The 18,922-nt window shown below is 41.4% G+C and overlaps 1 protein-coding gene across 5 annotated transcripts in view; it reads right to left on the bottom strand.

Moving 5' to 3' along the window:
- ARMC9 (armadillo repeat containing 9) overlaps positions 1-18,922 on the bottom strand; it is a 65,404-nt gene that overhangs the window by 11,568 nt on the left and 34,914 nt on the right. For 3 of the 5 annotated variants that reach the window (XM_059855581.1, XM_059855579.1, XM_059855582.1), the window contains 5 exons: positions 14,773-14,877; positions 13,521-13,636; positions 8,467-8,591; positions 4,995-5,127; positions 1,429-1,598 (listed from right to left, as the gene is read on the bottom strand). In XM_059855581.1, coding sequence (XP_059711564.1) covers positions 1,429-1,598; positions 4,995-5,127; positions 8,467-8,591; positions 13,521-13,636; positions 14,773-14,877 — 649 coding nt within the window. Of the gene's footprint in view, positions 1-1,428; positions 1,599-4,994; positions 5,128-8,466; positions 8,592-13,516; positions 13,637-14,772; positions 14,878-18,922 lie in introns of those variants that run through there. The other 2 variants (XM_059855580.1, XM_059855583.1) reach the window with 2 other exon arrangements.

The raw sequence follows: 18,922 nt of genomic DNA, 5'->3' as shown, positions 1-18,922 counted from the left end.
GGCTTCTTTTCAATGGGCCAATGCTTTTGGAAATGAACCGAAACAGGAACCAGGGACAGACTCTTGGGTGTTAACACCAATTCCAATCAGGGCAGAACAGTGCTGCTGTCACAGGAAATAGAGCACTGCTGTCAGAGGTAAAACTCAGGGCACATGCAGCAAAGGTAAAGCTGAAAGAGCTGCATTACCTCAGCACAGGAGTGTTGAAGCAAGGAGCCTCCAGGTCAAAACCTCCTTTTGCCACCAAGAACATTCCCTTCCAATGCCTCACCTGTACTCCCTGAACAAAACCACACCACTTCTCTGCATGTGCAACTGTGTGGAACAATGAATGAGCAACACAGAAGGCTCAGCATGCTCTTTCCAGCTCTGTTACTGGTTTACTGGGTTATTTAAATTCTCTTCATTTCATTTGCTCTATCTGTAATGAGTAGCTAATGATGCACACACATTCCAGTGTCTTGGGAAGGTATTGACTTACTATGTTTTTCTCAAATGCTTCAAGGGAACAGTTACAGCTAAAGAACATAGCTAATGTTGCATTGTGATCAAATAATCATCACTAAACTTGTTATGATGGCATGCTCCTGCCATTTTCACTGATGATAGACACAGAGTTGTATTAGAATCCAGCTTTTCCTATCCACACACCTGAGAAAAATTTGTTCATTACTGAAGAATGCATCTTTCTTCCCCTTCCACCCCAAAAAACTCCACAGCTGACACACCACACGTGTTTACTGATGTGTGAGCACCCAAGACCAATTTTTCCTCTCTGAGTTTGTGTTGCCTGGCTCAAAGCAAGTGTCTATCATTTTCCTCCATCCTCAAGTCAAATCCACCCTCTCTTTTGAACCCCCCAGAGATGAAGTACTTTTTATAAACTTCTGCAGGCCACAGCATGGCCACGTGGTTCTTGAGTACCAGTCTCCAGCAGAAAGGCCACTGCCATAAGCAGCACACTGTGCTTGGCTCCCTGCTTACCAAGCTGCCCTGAGCCATCTCCTGAGCTGCCTGACATCTGCTCTACATTCAGCTGCAGTGTGGACACACCCAGGGATCCGACTTCAAGTTACACAGTGGGATGACCAAGTGTCTAAAGAAAAGGAAAACCTCTGATGAAATCTAGAGAAGGTCTAATCTGAGACTCATAAGCTTCTGCAAAAACTTCTGAGAATTTGGGTCACTTTTCTCCACCCAGAGACAGGAAAAAGCATGTCTTTTAACTGCTCACATGACAGCCTGGAAATAGGAGCAGTGTTCAGCAGGATATAATTACATGGTTGTACATCCTGCAGATGACAAGCACAATGTCATACACTCCTGGCACATTTGTAGCCTACCACTTCATTCCTGAAGAGTTTCTACAACGTTCCCTCCTTTCCCACCCAAGGAATGACAAACAGAACCATGACATTTTCCACTTACTCTGTCTACTCCTTGTAGATCCTGAGGAGCTTGGATGGCTTGATTGTTGGGGTCCAGACTGAGAGAACTGGGGGGCAATGCCTGGGACCTTTCCCTTTCTAGGGCTGCTGCTCTGCCCGTCAGGAGTGCGCGGGATCTTGGGTTTGCTGGTGAAGGCTAGGGCAAAGTCACTGGAGGAGGAGAGGGAAAGGGTCAGCAATGCAGGGAGAAACACGGCTGCAACCAAGTGAAACCTGCAGTAACTGCTGTGACAGCCTGGCAGGTGCTCAAACCTCAGAGAGGCTGCAAATGGAAAGGAACATGGCACCACAGGCACTGCCTGGGCTGTGGGCTGACAGCCTCCAGCCTGGCTCCTGCCCTGTCCATCCTACCCAAACCTCACTCTTGGCACAACAGGACTGAAGGGGGCAGTTAAATTCCCTGCAAACCAGGAACAGAGAACAGCTTGTTTTCTGCTGTGTTTATCACATCCAGTAACTCGTTCTGGGGTGCAAAAAATACACTGATTTACTACAGCACAGGAACACATCCTTTTCGGGCACAGACACCACAATTTCTTCCAGGTACAGGCAATCTCGGCAGACACAGGCAGCCTCCCTAGCTCCTGTCTGAGATAAGATTTGTATAACGCCCTGAAGTCTTTGTCAAAAGAGCAAAAAGCTGTGATGGCATCTCTAAAATAAATTCCCTAAACACACAGTTTCCTTGCTCACACTGAGAACATAAAGCAGGTGCTGCTATTTCACAGTCTGCAAAAATACCATTCTTTAAAATTTAGTCAATAACTGTGTGAGGATACACTGTCCTTCCTTGTCCCCAGCATAAGTAAAGTTTTTCCCAGTTAAAAAAATGGAGGCTACCAGGAAATAGCAAGTCTCTAAAATAATTCTGAATCTAAATTAATGTTTGCACTAGTGAGTCGATTTTCTCTTAAAAGGAGTAAATGTTAAACTAAAATAACAGCTACATGTAAACTTCACCATATTTGAAAAGGGAAATAAAAGAGCCAAAGGCAGGACATCGAAAGGTGCCATCTAAAAACCGGTGATTCAAAATAGAAAGTCCCCGTGTAATTAGCTCCATCAAAAGAACTCTTTGTGACCATCAGAAGGGGTGATTAGGGGGATTTTCAAGATATTTAATCTCCCCTCCTCCCCTGGGAATGCTGCTGAGTCAGTACTGATTAGCCCTTCCATAGCCCTGCTTCACCTTGCAGGGAGATTTGAGCAAGTGTTCCTTTTGTATTTTAAATAGCATTATTGTCTGTATTTTGCATATGTATAAGCTAACTGTTAGCGACAGAGATGTGCTAACTGCTCTGCTAAGAACCATCTCTGCAGCCCTCTACCTATGACTATTACAAGTGTTAATGTTTGTCTCAGCTTCAAAGAAGGAGGTAGAAGATGGCAGCAGAAACAGATTGGTAAAACAACACCAAAAAATAAGACTGGCTAGATAAAACCTCAAGGCGTAGACCACGGAGATATTTAAACATTACGGTTATCTCCACACAGCTGTGTCATTTTTATTGCTTGTTTTGTCATTTAACTCAGTCTGACCTGCATCAGTTGGAACAATCATTTGTTCCTGTGGAAACAAACAGCTGTAGCAGAAATGTCACTACTAAGGTCTCATTCTTCTCTCCAATTGATTTTGGATCCTTTCACTCACCTCTGTGCAGTTAAGTTCCCAAATTACACTGCTAAGGTAGAGGGGAAAGAGAAGTGACCGCTTCCACAGCCCAACTCTGCCCTCCTTTTCTCATACATACCTCTTCTAGGAAGGTCTTGGTATTTGCCAAACAGGTATTTGCCTCCAGGAAGGAGGCAATTCTTACAGTGGACAAAACTATGAGCAAAGAAGTGATTTATTAGTCCTGTTTGTTTTGCAAACAAATTATGGTCTGCATCCAGGAGTGAAAGAATGAAAAGGCAGGTCTAGGTATTGCAACACCAACATATTAACAAAAGACCCTTGACACAGAAAACCCTGTGCTCTCTTCGACTGAGAATGGCTGCATTCCTGTACCTGTAACTCAAGGCTGTGTTTGGAAATCCAAATTACTGCATGCATGCTGAGGAAACACAGGGTGAAAAGATATGATCTTCCTCTGCAGGATACTGCACCTGTGCCTTCACTTCTATAAATCCCATCCTGAGATTTAGACATATGTTTGTGAACAAATATTAAAAATGACTGGGAACACACCTTTTTAATAATAGGCTACATAGAGAAGCAAAGCATCTCACTAAGGTGAGGGACAAGATGCTGCCAATTTTACTTGCTTCCTGGAAGCAAAGCCTGAAAAATAATATCCCTATCTCCACCACAAAGCAAACAATTTGGCCATAAATTTATGTGGTCTATTTGTATTTCTATTATTTGCTTAGCTACTGTTACAACAGACAACAGAAATAAAACCAGTAATGCTGGCCCAGAGGTATGACTACTAATCACTTCAGCTGAAACCAGTGACAGTTTGTGGACATAGTATAATTTCTCAGATGTCATCATGGAAACAGTACAACTGGGGAAAAAAAACCCAACCAAACAACCAAGGCCACACCAGCCCCCCAAAAAACAAAAAACCACACACTGGCATCTGTAGGCATGAAGGAAACAAAGTTCTGGACACAGAATCTTTCTGAAGTGCTAGAGCTATAATTGAAACAAATAACCAAGCACTTCTGAAAAATCAGATGCATAAAGAGCTTGTAAAAGCTTTCCTTTAACATATCTTCACCCATTCTGTGTTTTAGTTCTGGAAGATATTTGCTTTTAAAATTTGTCTACACTGTTTAAAACTTGGCTCAATCTAATTAGCTATAGGAAAAAGCTGTTAATGTCTGAAGGACAAATGCAGGCTCTGAAAACGTTGGTAGACTTTAGTCCAATTGCTAATTAATTCCTTGTTCTCATCCAAGATATAACATCACAGTTGTACACGTGACAAAGGCTTCACAGAGGGCTTAAGGTGAACAGGAAAAGCAGGATAAGGAGAGCAAGACCTTTCATTTCACAGGAATAATTTCAAGGAAGAGTTGAAACCCATTGCTGAGTGATCTCATAACTGCCTCCTTTGCTGTACCCATCTAGTGGGTAAATGAAGGACTCTGGTTAGCAGTGCTAGCAACACAGCATGTTTAAGCACTCTTAACCCACTTAAATGCTTCATTTTTCTTCCTTCTGCATGTTAATTCCTGTCCTGTTCCCACAGTCCTATTTCTTTACTAATAAATGATTTTCATGGACTAGTGTTGAGTCATCTAAGGAAGCAATCAGGAAGTTTTATTTTCAGAAGGCTGCATTGAGCATACATGTGAAGTTCATTAATAATGTCTTGCTTGAGACTCCTCTCATTCTGAACCAGAAGCTTAGAAATTGAACAGCTGCCTCTGGCACAGCAAAGGGTATTTTGTTTGGCAAGCACCACCACAGCTGTCTCAGGCCAGACTACATCACACATCAAGTAACTTCACAGATTGTCTTTACAGCAGCATGGAATTAGCTGGTAAATCCTGTCAGACTCCTCTCACAATTTGAGGTATTCTCTGGATAGAGCATACCTGTGTGATGGACCGTTTACTTTGTCCTCAGTGAAGTCAGCAGATTGAGAAGATAAGGTATCACCAGCTGGGATGTGTTGGTCCATTCTATGGCCTGATGCAAATACTTCAGATGACTTCATTTCAACTGCTGCTTAAAAAAGAAACAGTTCAGTGAGGAGTTGTCTCCTTACAGTTTTATTAGAAATACAATCAAGTCACAGTTCCTGCTGTATGAACTCGAGGTTTTGGCAGGCTACTGAGTTTGTGTGGCAGAGTGTATTAGAGCTCATCACCTGAGCAAAACAGCTCTAAGTGTGGTAATTTAAGCCCTTTGCAGTTGGAAAATAAAATTGGCTACACTGTGCACTTACAATGGGATAGGAGCATGCAGACCTGCAGTTAACACACATCAGCTACATCCAATATCTCATTAAAGCCACAGAACACAAGCCCTTGCAGTTGTCTGTACCTATCCACAGCAACAGGGCCACTGCAGACAAAAAGAAGCGTTCTACACTTCTGTCAGACTCAATTTCTGCCTTACACTAATGGGGAAGTGAAGGACACTCAGTTTGCTTAGAACCACAAGGCTACCAAGATGTGCAAGTTCAATGAAAGTTTAGGGAAAATCCCTAGCTCCATTCCTGCCATGCTCAGGACAGGCTGCTGTCCTGGTTTGCTCTCTCATGCTGATAAGAATGCAGATCAGGTCACTCTCAGACAGGCATTCTGCTGCCCAGCACATGTTCTGTCTGGCATTCAGCATAGTAAGTGTAGGAAGATGACCAGGACTCATCTTTGGTCCACAAGTTTTCTGCCCACAGGAGACAAAAAATAAAAGAGTGCAAGAATTATTGATTCTTAACCAAAAGATAAAGGGGGAGAGGATGGATCCTGACAAAATCAGACCAATTAAAGAACCAAATATTTCCAGGAGGACATTAAAGAATATGCTCATTTTTGGAAAACAAAAGAGGATCAAGGTTCCTTGAGGCTGAACTTAGCCTCCTTCAGATAGCCCCTTGAGGAGACTAATTGTTCACATGAAGCTTTTGTTCTGGTTTTTTCACTCTTTGTCTCTTGTGACTTGGCTGCATGAAACTCTGAGTCCCAAGGTACTCATGTGATGCTGGGAAACAAATATTCTGAAATAAGCAGGCTCCTGGTACTGCAGAATGACCATCAGACCAAGATCAGAAGTCAATAAAAAGCATATTATTGCACAGCAGAGATGTTTGGCAGAGCATCATGAAAGCCTCTAGAAGCAGTACCATTATTTTTACACATTTCGGTTCCCTGCTGTATCTTAGAAGGAAACAGAAGAGAAAGGGTTTATTTTCCATTGTCTTAAATTAAAGCCTTTTCAATTTATATATTACAATCCCCACTGCCTTTTGAAAAAGTGGAGATGTTCAAAGACCCAGCTCAATTATCATCCTGCAGAATAAAGTCCTGTCACTGACATAACAACCAGGGAGACCAGCAGTGCAGTCTCTCTTTTCTCTTCCACCTTCTCCTCTCTTCCACCTAATTTCTAAATCCCAAAAGATAAGAAAGATAAGCACATATGTCACTGCTAATTGGAAAAACCCAAAACAAACCTCGGGCCATCTTTCAAGTAGATCAATGTTATTTTATAGCCTGGATTAATGCTAGGAAAAATTTCTTCTGTCACAGACAAAAATTATCTGTGTTTTTACATGTATAATGCATATAAACTAGCAATATGTTGTATATTCTGACCTCAAAGATTTTTCTACAGGAAAGGATTATAATCTAGTAGTCCTATAAGTAGCCACCTGCACATAATTTTGACTGAAAGCAGCTAACAGAATGTTTTAAACAGAGGCTACAACAAAGTTCTGTCAAAATGAAACATTTAAGCAGGCAGAAATATCCTCAGCATGAATACTTTAAATCAATATTCATCAAAAACTAACAACATTTACTTTGCTGACTGACTCATGCTGCTTAAACCTCTTCACAAACCTCTACAAAACAAACTATCAGAAGCATCAGCAGCACAGCAAAAGTGACAGAGGTGAGTGTATGCATCTCACTGCAAAGATATAAAAATCTGTTCACTGGGGCTCTGGATGGCTGCAAAATGCCTTAGGAATTGCATCCAGTTACACTTTAAAACACTAAATAGGAACACCCTTGATAACTACTTGGCTTGATTTCCTTTACAAAGTACAGGTATGTTCTTTTTTTCCTTCTCTGCAGGAAAAGTGCCAAGTCAGTATGCTTTTACTTGGTTTACAACCTTTGCTGGCGTGAATTGCTGCCCTTGGTCAGCCAAACCCCCTGAGCTGTACTCAAGGTGTTACTGTGCACAGTGAGGCTGAGAACAGCAGCTCCCATTGCTGCACAGCAGCAAGAACCCAAGTGCCCATGGTGGACAGGAGCTTCTCCTGCTCCTGTCCTCCTCTCCTTCAGCATGTTACATTTATCAGCTCTAGGCATTATGCAAGTGAATTCCTGTCTGCAAGACCTCGGTTACTTTTCTCAGAATCCTTTTCATTTCCTTTAGGAAATTTAAAAAAATAAAAGAGAAAGTAAAAAGTATGCTATTCCTTTACTGCTTCAAAGCATATTTTTCTGAAAAGAAAAGGCACACTTTGCCTGAACTTATTAATAATTCTGTCCCGGATATGCTGCAAGATCCTTTATCTACGACTGCTGAACAAATTGCCTTAGATCTGTAATTGCAAATGTTAATGAATCCCTGCAGGAAGGTTGAAATTCCAACATCCAAAGTTGCAGGATCTCGTGGATATCAGAAGTTCAGCAATCGAGTATTCCAGAAGGCTATAACCTTTTAAATTCCATCACATGTTTCTGAGCTCTCGGGCCCAGCTGAGTTTGCATTCATTTCAGCTGAAGCTGCAAGGGCAGAATCTTTAGCAGCATCATCCACAATGCAGCCACACAGCACCAGGCTGCCCATCCCCCACAGCCCTGGATGGTCTGAATGCAGTTGCAAATCTCAGCAGATAACAGCAGCTGCCTTCAGCTCTAACACTGAGATACAGCCAGCAGAGCCCGCAGGTGCCAGCAGACAGTGATTCATTTAGATCCAAACAAGGGATATTTGATCAAGCACGGGGCTTTGCCTGTTGGGAAGTGCACTGTCTCTGGCTGCAGCTCCTTCCCTGGGCAGGGGACATTGCAGAGTATCCTTCACACAGCGGAAGCCCTGGGTTTGATCCTTGGCACTCCCATGGGAAGCGAGATGGAGCGAGGCAAGTGAGACCACTGGTGTCTGCTGGCCACATGTTACCTGCTGTGGCCATGCATTCAGCTGGAGCTGAAGCCTGCTGCGTGCCCCAAGGCCCTGCAGACCGACCCTGCCTCTATAAACAGAGGGCCATTTCCACACTGCACTAAAAGAATCCCCAATCTACAACACACAGTCCAGGCCCCCTACACCTGCCCCAGTCAGGGAAGACGTCAGCAGTTAAGAACAGCACCCACAGGCCATCCTTACAGGAGGGGGAAATGCAGAAGTCAGAAATGCTGGACTGTCTCCCACCACAAGTGGAAGAAGCACCACTTGCTGGAGACTGCAGCTTCTCATCCCTGTCGTGACAGGAACTGGAACTGTTTTCTGGCCTGGAGGAGAAAGGAGAATGCAAGGTGAATGCTTGCAGTATAATAAAGTTTAATCAGAGTAAATCCTAATTTCTTCTAATTGCCTGTAATGACATAGTACACATTGAAATTATTTTAAATTTCATATTGCAAACCAGTAGCAAGGATGTAATTTAACTGCTTGACTGCAGCTTCCCCAAATCAGCTGCCATCAAACATATTTGAAATTAACATTTTTTCCTACTGCAATAAAAGAGCCGAGGAAAGGAAACCATAACTCCCTGCAGTCTGAAGACCCAAAATACCACTATGACACTTAAAGAAAAAGACTGTAGAAATGGGCCTGAGATCTTCAACACTTGAGTTTTTCAAAGATTTAAGATAATGCTCCAAGGATTTCACTTTAAAAAGCAATATGCAACACTGACTTAAAACAAGGTAGGCAACAAATAGAACTCTTGATTTCACAAGTGAAGTGCATCAGTGGGAAACTGAAGCAGCTGAAGGACAGAACAGGGACACAATTGCTTACTAGTAAACAATAAAACACAGCAAAAGTGAGAGGGTGTGAAAAGTGTGTGAAAAGAAGAAAGAAGTTGGCAGACATGGAAAGTTTCCCTGCCCAATATCAGGTTAAGGTAACTAAACCACATTTCTAGTAAAAAGGACGCAGTCCAAGGAGGCAGTTAATGATTTCACAGCTAAATCAGTTTCTAAGGAAATAGCTAGCAGAATATTAAGTAGTTCAGGCCCCCTTGAGTGATCTCAGCCAGCGAGTCTTTAGAGAAGGAGGGAAAAATGAAAAAAAGAAAAAGAAGGCAGCTTTCCAGTATTTCCTGACTCCCTCAGCTCCATACAGCAAGAGCTTGTCCATACAGGGATCCCATGACAATTCATCTGAAGTAACTAGAGCCTTTTCTGCACTGGGAAGTCATAGAAAAATTAGCATGAAATGGCTGCTTCATGTGCAGTGGCTATTCTGCATTAATTTTCTGTGTGAATACTTCCATTCAGCACTAAAGATCTTCACCCCCTCCCTTTTGGAGGTATGAACCAACAACTCAAAGAGACACGTTATAGTATCTCCTCAACTGCTTCCTCTTTCATGATGGTTTTAAATGGAATATATTACATTGAGTCTCACATGAAGAACTTCAAACAAATTATATTCACTTCAATTTTGAATGGCAGCATTTACAAAAAATTTTAATGTAGTTTAACCACTCTGCTGAATACGAGACTTCAGATAATTCAGATGAACTGTCCTGGATTGTATCTGGTAGACAAGCTGTATCCAGGGCAAAAGTGTCTAACATTTTTCATGAGATTTCACATGATACAAGCCACTTAAATTATTTAAACTACAAAATACATCCAGTTCAGATATTGCTTTCAAATTAAGGCAGCTAAGTTTTTATTGTCTTCCTCCTGCAATAATTTCCAAGCGAGTATTTCCTTATTTTAGTAAATGAATTTGTACTAAAATTAGAACAGCATAAAAGTCATCAAAGCTTGTCCTTTTCTGCTGCAAAATGTAGTTTGAGAATGTCTTAGTCTACTCACTGCAGTTTCCTGCACACAAATTAGTTAGGTACAAAGGACAAACTTCTCATTCAGGGTGGTATTGCTTGTTTCCTGCTTAAAACATGGGAGCATCAAACACTCATAGAATTTCTACCATTTGGGCAGAGCAGGAGGGAAATTAATTTTCACAGTGTTAGATTTCTGCTGTTTATATTTCTCCTCTGTAGTTTGCATAGTGAGGCAATCTGTAAAGGCTGCTTCACAGCATCAAACTAACACTTCTCTTAGCCCAAGAGCTACCAGAACCAGCATGATGGAAATGTGGTTTTAATTTGTATCCAGCAGTGACCTGCAGCCGTCTTGCAGAGGCACAAGCTGCACAACTGAGAGGATTCAAGTTGCGCCAAATACAAGACTTGTGTCACTCCAGCACCCTGGGACACTTAAGTAAACACTCTGCCAGGGTAGATGGTGCTAAAGAGAGGCAGCAATCACTTCCAGAGATTATTTCTGATGCAAAAATTGCAGTGCAGTACACAACACAGGGAAATAAAAGCCACTCCCATGGGTTTGACACAATTGTTTTGACTTCCTGAGAGAGAAGTCACTTCGTTTTCACAAGCTTGGTTTTCTCTCCATTTATAAAGCAAGAATGTAATGCTTACACACTCCAGTGATAATGATGATTTATTCCTGAAAATATACTTTCCAAATAGGCTGTAAGGCTGCCTGTGAGGGACTGAAATGGGCCTTAAACATGGTTAGGAAGGAGTTTTGCCCTATAGCAAAAACAGCCTAAAGAAGCTACGACTACAGAAGCCCTCCCCCCTTGAAGAACTGTGAGTTAAGCAGCCTAGATAAGATAAAGATATGTTCAATCATCTCAGGTCTAGGGAGAAGCAAACAAGGCTGAGAGCAAGGAATGCATCCACAAGAAAGCCAAATGCAGCAAAGAATCATCCCTGGCTGGGTTTGGGGTGAGGGAGACCCCAGCCCACAGAGGCCAGGTTTACAGAGACTCCCCCTGAAACCAGGGTGGGAGGCGGTTTTGGGAGTAGCCTCTGGTCAGAGGCACTGAACACCCATCCTCCCTTACACAAACTGGCCCAGCAGTGTAACCCCCAACCCCACAGGCCACCTCCACAGGACACTGATGTGGGAGGCACCTGAGGGGGTGTCATAATCCATCAAAGACCCCCAAAGCATTCCTCAGGCTCATTCCTAAGGCCTTGCGATGCAACAACCACAGAGCCTGCTGCAAGAGACTGAGCCAAACTGCCCCCCCAGGGGAGCTACCTGGGCATTGCCACCTGGCTGAGCATGTCATCATCCATTGCATTCTGTGCTTTTTGGGGCACCCTCAGCACCAAGAAGACCAGAGCTGGAGAGGATCAACAGAACATCCTTGGGATCCATGGAGTAGTGAGACTTTCTTTAATCTGTCTCTGTCACTCCCTTTCTGTACCCCCCCCCCTTTTCTGTTTCTTTCTCTTCCTTCTTCTCCCTCTCTCTCTCATATTTATTATCAAATAAAGTGCACAATATTGACTTTGGCATATGGTCTCATTAGCACATTAATCTGGGCAGAGGAATTTCTAGTAACTTTAAAAACTGGACTGCAACACTGCCCTAAGAGCCAATTCCACAGAATCAGTCCAGGTCTCCAGGCCCACCCTGGGTAAAATACTGTGCAGGGTAAGTGGGACCTTGAACTCTAACACTAACCCCACAGTAAAGTGGCAATGGATATTGAGGCGTAGACAACCAGTATATGTATACTTAGGCATAGATTAACCAGTCTAGATTTTTAAGGCCTGAAGTTCTTTTGGAGGACTGTATGAAAATTATTAGATAACATATAATTAATTGCTGCTTTCTTCTGACACACAACACATACATTTAATATATATGGGGAGAGGTCTTGCAAAAACTGTGGATGTTGTGATGGTGCAAAAAGTTGGCCACTGTAAGAAAGGACACAAAGTCAGAACTCCAAATCCACAATCAGACTATACCAGGCAGACAAAGTAGAGCCATGTTCAAGCAAATGCCATTTTATCCAGACCAGTATTCAGAAGAAAAATTAAGATTTTAAGGCAAATTCTGCCACAGGACAGCAAAAAATTCTTCTGCTTTGGAAGTGTGTGTTTCCTTCATCTTGTTTTTTTTTAAAAATAAATGTCTTCTGGGATTTTGTCCATGCCTAGATCTGGTATGTTACTCTTGTCTGTTCCAAGGCCCTGGTAACCTAAAACATATAATCCCATAAGAATGGTACACCTGCCAAAAAGGTATATTTGGATGACTCAGGGGGGCTCCCAGTCAGGTCACCTGCTTGTAGGAATGCTAATTCCAGCACGAGACAGTGGGAGGAAGGATAAAGCTGTGACCACTCCTTGTCCAAAACAACAGACTTCACTCAGAGTCACCTACACCTCTGCAGCTACATCAGTCCTCACTGTCTTCTGTACCCATTTTCCACACTAAAATGAGGAGGAAAAGTACTTTAAGAAATAGAAAATATGAACAGAAAAGTAAAGAGTGGCAGAGGGACAACATTGGACAATCTTCAGGACTGATGTGTTCGAAGAACCACCTGTAATTTCATTCCATTGTTGTGTTTCAGGTTACCCACTCATTTTAAGGTTACCACTCATTGTAACATACTTACCTGTACCAATCCTGTGAGTCTTGAGTGCTCTCATCATACTTTGTTAGTCTTGTAGTGTCTCAGATTAAGAACCCACAGAAATTAAAACATTAAATCCTCACAATAAACTTGCCTGTATCATAGCTACCTGGACTTGATCAATCCAAAATTATGCAACTGAAAGTTAAAAAATCATTTCAATTTGGGATCTCATTGGTATTTTACTTCCTCAGTCAGGACAGTGAACAAGACAAATCTCATCTCAGAAATTAAGATATACTTGTTCTAACAGAAAGCAGAGAATATTCAAGGAGCTCTACATGGTAGTACTCCTTTATTCCATTTACAATAAGCCTTCTACTCTGACCCAAATCACAGCAGGAGCAAAGTGTCATACACACTGCTCCCCAGAGCAATACACTTGGTTGCTTGTAAAGTGGAAGATCCCAGGCATTGCAGATGTTTGGTGCAACTTTCCAATGGAGTATTTTACAAGAAGATGCAAGAACATGTAGGATACAATGCAAATTTAAATCAACCTTATCAGTATATATTCATTCAACTATTTTGAGAATGTAACCTCAGCCAGTGGACCTTTCTCTGCCTGCTATGTTTTACTCCTTTTTTTGAAATTATCCACAATGAATGACAATGGCAATGCACTTTTAGATAGAGAAAGTTTAGCTATTAGGCATTGTTAAGGGCTTCTTTTGTTGCTATGCTTTTTAAAAGAGCTTATAAAAAAACCTAACTTGGTCTCTTTTGTTTGGACTTACATTAGATATGCAGTTCTGTGATAACCTGGTGTCACAGGTCTCTGGAGAGGCTCATCTATACACTGATGGACACCAGCAAATTGCTTCTTCTTACTTTTTGGAGTGTGAGTCATTATCTGATATACAGGAAAGGAAGAAAAAAAAATAATGCAGTGGAAAAACAGGTATTTGAAGCCATAGAGAAAATTCTTTAGAAACATTGCAGCAGAAACTAAATTGCATTCTGGTATCACTGCATAAAACTTCCTGGAATCACTGAAAGATCTTTCACAACATCTTCTCTCAGGTCACTTTTTCATTGTCAGGATTCTGGACTCTGGAATCCCGAAAGTGCACATTTATAATAGAATGGGTTGGGTTGGAAAGGTTCATAAAGAACATCCAGTTCCAACTCCCCTGCCATGGGACACCTTTCACTACATTAGGTTGCTCAAAGCCTCATCCAACCTGGCCTCAAACACTTCCAGGGATGGGGCTGTCACAGCTTCCCAGGGCAGCCAGTGCCAGAGCCTCACCATCCTCACAGGGAAGAATTTTTTTCCTTGTATCTAATCTAACTTACTGTCTTTCAGTTTGAAGCCATTCCCCCTTGTCCTATCACTACATGTTCTTGTGAAAAAGTTCCTCTCCAACTTTCTTGTAGACCCTTTTAAGACTGAAAGCCTACAATAAGGTCTCCCTGGAGCCTTCTCTCCTCCAGGCTGAATAACACCACTCTCTAAGCCTGTTTTCACAGGAGAGGTGCTCCAGCCCTCTAATATCTCAAATTAGTCACAGCACACTAAATGGCATTAATACAAACTTTATGCTTTTTTACTTAATGGCTTTTTGCTGCTTGAAGTAAGGCAGACAATATTTGATCCAGCACAATGCCTGCAGGAGCAGTTGACTTTTCAACTTTTCTTTTTTCTAAAATAATTTCAGACCAGCAGAATGTTCCAGTTATTAACCTGCTCAGTACTTTGCTTTGTGTGCTCAGAGTCACTGGTGTAGCACTAGAACCCTAAGGCTGCCTGTAGCTTATTATTAAGCCCTAGCCTGACCACCCCCTGTGAGAGGGTAGCTCCTTTCTCACACTGGTTCTGCTTCTCCTGAGCAGCAGCTCATACACAAACTGTGAAAGATCCAGACTGCTCTGCAGGTAGCATCTGCCTCTTCAAGCAACAAACTGAATAAAGAGGTGAAACGACTGAAATAAAACACTTAACCCAGGAAATGAATTTATTTTAAGATTCTAAGGAGTGGTACTCACTCCCAAGTACTCCGTTGTTAGCAGCTTCTCTCCTGAAAGCTCCCCCAGCTGAGGCAGCAAAACCTCATCTTTGTCCAGATCAGGCTCCAGGATGTCATTGTCCTCCTGAAAGGCAACAAGAAACTCAGGGGTACAAGAAAGCTTTAAAGCTGGTAATTAAAAAAAACCCCAAAGGCTGGTACAAAAAGCTTGGAATCAGTATTTCAGGATAAAAAGATCATACAACAAGGCAACAACCCTCTGTTGATTTTATTCCACAAACCCAAATGTAACCAACTTCAAGTAAAAACTACCAAGAATTCACTCTCCAGTACCTATTTCCAGAATAGCTATGGGTGATTCATCTTTCATGGAAGCTCTGCAGCTTCTACACATCAAAAAAGCCAGGAAATTTTGAAGTTTGAGGGATTCCTCCAGCAAACCAAAACCAGTAGTACAAGGACAAGACAGTTTTTTTGCTTGTGTTTTGCTACTAGAAAGAATTCTCTCCTGTCCTGCACACGATATCCTAAGACAGACCCACTCCAGATGAAGAAAATGGTCTTTGCTTTTGAAACCTGTTGTGACAGTAAATGTAAATGACTGTCAAAAACAGTAAATGATAAAAAGTAAAGAAATCATTCCAAAAAGATAGATTGCATAGTTATGTAGAGAGTCTGACACAAACTCCATTAAAAACAATGTCCACTGGACTCTGATGAACTCCAGAGCACAACGAAAATGAAAAGCAGTTTTACTTTTGTGAGATTTAGACTCAGTTTTAAATAATCACAATCAGCTCTTAATTACCTGGAAAGCTGGGTATGTGTGAAAAATAACATAGATGATGGCAAAAGGACAAACACTTGCAGACTAGGCAACAATCATCTGTATCAAGCAAAAAACAACCCATCACCTCCCACCCCCCCACCAAGAAACCACACTCCAAAGTCCACAACAGTGCATTTTTATGGGGGGGGAGGTTGCAAAGATAAGCTCTATAAGTAGGTCTGGGAGAATTTTTTTGTTTTACAAGGTTAATGCAGCCACTCCTGCTCCCTGACATTATTTAACCTGCCAGGTAACCAAGCCTGAAAGTGTCCCCCCTCTGCCTCCCTGTACAAAATAAGGACTTTGCCCATGTGCCATCACTCCACTGCTGGAATAACACAATTGGTGCCCTGTTCCCCACTGCTCACAGGCGGCAGCAGATGTTGGAAGCCAAGCCCGTTAAGGCAATGGCTGGAAGCCCTGTGATGAAGCCCTTTCTTTTGATGTGCTCTGTGGCTGAAGTGGATTTTCACACGGCAGCTCTCTGATTTTATTGCCAGGTGCTGAGTGACAGCGGATCAGAGGGTGTCTGATAAATTGTCACTGTACAGGCACCTCACAGAGCTCCAGCTTGTAACCAAGCTTTGGAATCAGAGCTACAATATCACATATTCACTTTAACAAGCAGCTTTTCAAGATGGTCCAAGTCAAATAAAAAAATGAAGGCAAAGATCAAATATTGAAGATAAATTAAGTTAGTATTTAACAGACCAGTCCAGAGAATATTGAGCACCAGGAAATACACACTGTGTCTGTGGGTGTCAACACACCCCAGAAGGCTGACATCTCAAGGCTGGGTATGTACTCCATGAGCCAGTGTATCCTAAGCTCTACACTAGTTAATTTAAAGCATACCAGCCAAACACAAAAGCCAGTTTATTTCTGAATAACAGCACACATACAGACATTTTTATATGGTTATATGCTCCAGCACTACACAGTACAGAATCTTAAATTTCTGAATGTATGATGCCCTTAGAAATCCCAGAATTTTCCTCTAACAGGCTCAACTGCATCTTAGCCACAGTGTTTAGGAGAAAGTAGTCATTACCACAAGATCTGTTCAAAGACAGGAGAGAATTTATCAACTCTAAATTAAACACAGATAAAAGCAAAAAACCCCAATGAAAGGTAATAGTAACAGCACTGGGAACATTGCATGCTCTTGTAAATAATTAAAACTGGAGCAAAATCTGCAAATTAAGGCTGCATGAGAGCCTTTTTGTTGTTTCTTAAGTTGTAAAGGTATAAATAAAGATATTGAGCAACAAATTCTAACATCAGTAAGCAGTCTGAAAGCATGTCACTAAATTGGCAACATTGGCAATATATGGACATATCCTGAAATGTATTCAGTCTGTAGTGGTTGAAAAGTTACATAAAAGCAAGACTTTGGATAAAATTTTCCAAAACTTTCTGTTGCCAGATCACAACATCAGATGTTATTACAGAACACCATTGAGAACAATAACTCACTGCAATTCTAAAATACAAAAGAGTTCCAATCATTGAGGTAGTGAGTCAACAAATCTTTGTTTATTTAACAAAGTAACAACATTATGCATTACTGCCATGATATTTGTAAACTGTATTTTCTAAACTGAGGGACTAAGAAACCAGATGTCCTTGTAGCAGAACAGAATTATAGTTCCCAGCAGCAATTAGGATTCAGAATGTGTTGCAATTAATGTTACACTAAAAACTGTTTCAAATTTGGCTTTTCTTTTTAATATAATGGTGAAGCTAATGAAAAACTGGAATTGGACACAGAAGCCTACTGCTGTTTTTTGAGTCAAATAATAAGAAATGCCAGAAGTCCATTTTAATCACATGATGGTCCAGTGGCAAAAATACATTTCAAAAGGATTTGACCTAGAGCCTTTGCTGGGATCGTAAGCAGCAGCAACTCATTTAAGGAGTAGGACTGAATAGGAGAATTCACCTTCCTTTCATTCCAGGAACAGGTAAAGTGATGGAAGTGTTGAACATTATCATGCAATTCAATGCCACACCTTTCAGGAAGGAGCTCCTTTCAGGAAAACACCCATGTGTTTTCACAACAAAAGACAGTATCCTTTAAAAAAGTCTACTGAAGTTCAAGCAAAGGTTTTATCACCTTGGATTCTCACCATACACCCAAGAGACTCAAAGCTTAGAAACTTCAGTTAAAGGTGTTAAGCAGCATTTTAAGCAAAGGGAAGTTTTAATGATTAATCTCCAGGAAGCCCATCTTGCACCACAAGCATTGATTTTTCAGTTGGAGGAGTGGAAAGATAATAAAAAACAGACTTCAGGACTGCAGCTGGTGAAACAATTACAATAATCTAATCCGACAAGAAAAGAAAAGTTTACTGTATTCCCTTAGAATTCATTTAGAACTCTCCCCTTAGAATAAAAAGAGGAGAGTTGATTGTTAAATAAAACTTATTTTCTAGCTCTAAACTTAGAATTTCCACATAGCTCTAACTTTAGGCAAAGGGATCATTAGTTCACCACCTATTGTGCCACAACACAAAAACTGTATAAATAATACAACCAGTGCAAGGCTTCCCTGGATACTGCCAGGCAAAGGCTGCATATCCTGCATGATGCTGCACCCCATAGCAGCTGAGAGCACCCCACACCTGCTGCAGTCAGGATATTTGCATTTTTATCTGTTCTCAAAACAGAAAAAGGTCAATGTGCACTAGAAAATGTATTCTGTCATGCTGCAGCAACAGGAAAAAATTTAGACTTGGTTTTCCTCAGTCACTGTCATTCCCATTAATGTGCAATGAGCTACCAGAATGTGGACACAACTAAGTTTTATCTGTCTTATTCTTTGTTGGTTCAGGACAAAAACCTTATATTTAGTCTAAAAGCATGGTTTTCAGTGAATCTGTTCTGCAGTAACACTTCTAATACAAGAACATTTTGCAGTTCACTCACTCCCCATGTCACTGACTTGCTCAGGGCCAAACAGATGTTATGAATGTATTTTCACACATACACACACCTAAGTATGCACAAATACTGCTTCCAGGACATCTACTATAGCTGTTCTTTTAAATTCTCAAGCAAGGCTTCTGAATAAAATAAAAATGCAGTGGGGCAGATTTCCTCAAGATAAAACTCCCACGTAAGTGCTGACTCTGTATTTTCAAGCCTTCACTGTGCACTTATGGCAATGCAGAAATGGCAACACCACCAGTGAAAACTGGGTATAACATTTCCCTCACAAGATTTACATCTTGCTTTAATTTAGGGGATCCAGTATGTTGTGTTGTCTACACCCACGGCTCTATGAAGACAGCTTCTTAAAAGATGTTGAAATACTGGTGCAGAATGCATTTATTAGCAG

The sequence above is a fragment of the Haemorhous mexicanus genome, chromosome 10 (genome assembly GCF_027477595.1).
Source record: "Haemorhous mexicanus isolate bHaeMex1 chromosome 10, bHaeMex1.pri, whole genome shotgun sequence".
Taxonomy (NCBI): Eukaryota; Metazoa; Chordata; class Aves; order Passeriformes; family Fringillidae; genus Haemorhous; species Haemorhous mexicanus.
This window is presented reverse-complemented; position numbering and strand designations above follow the sequence as displayed.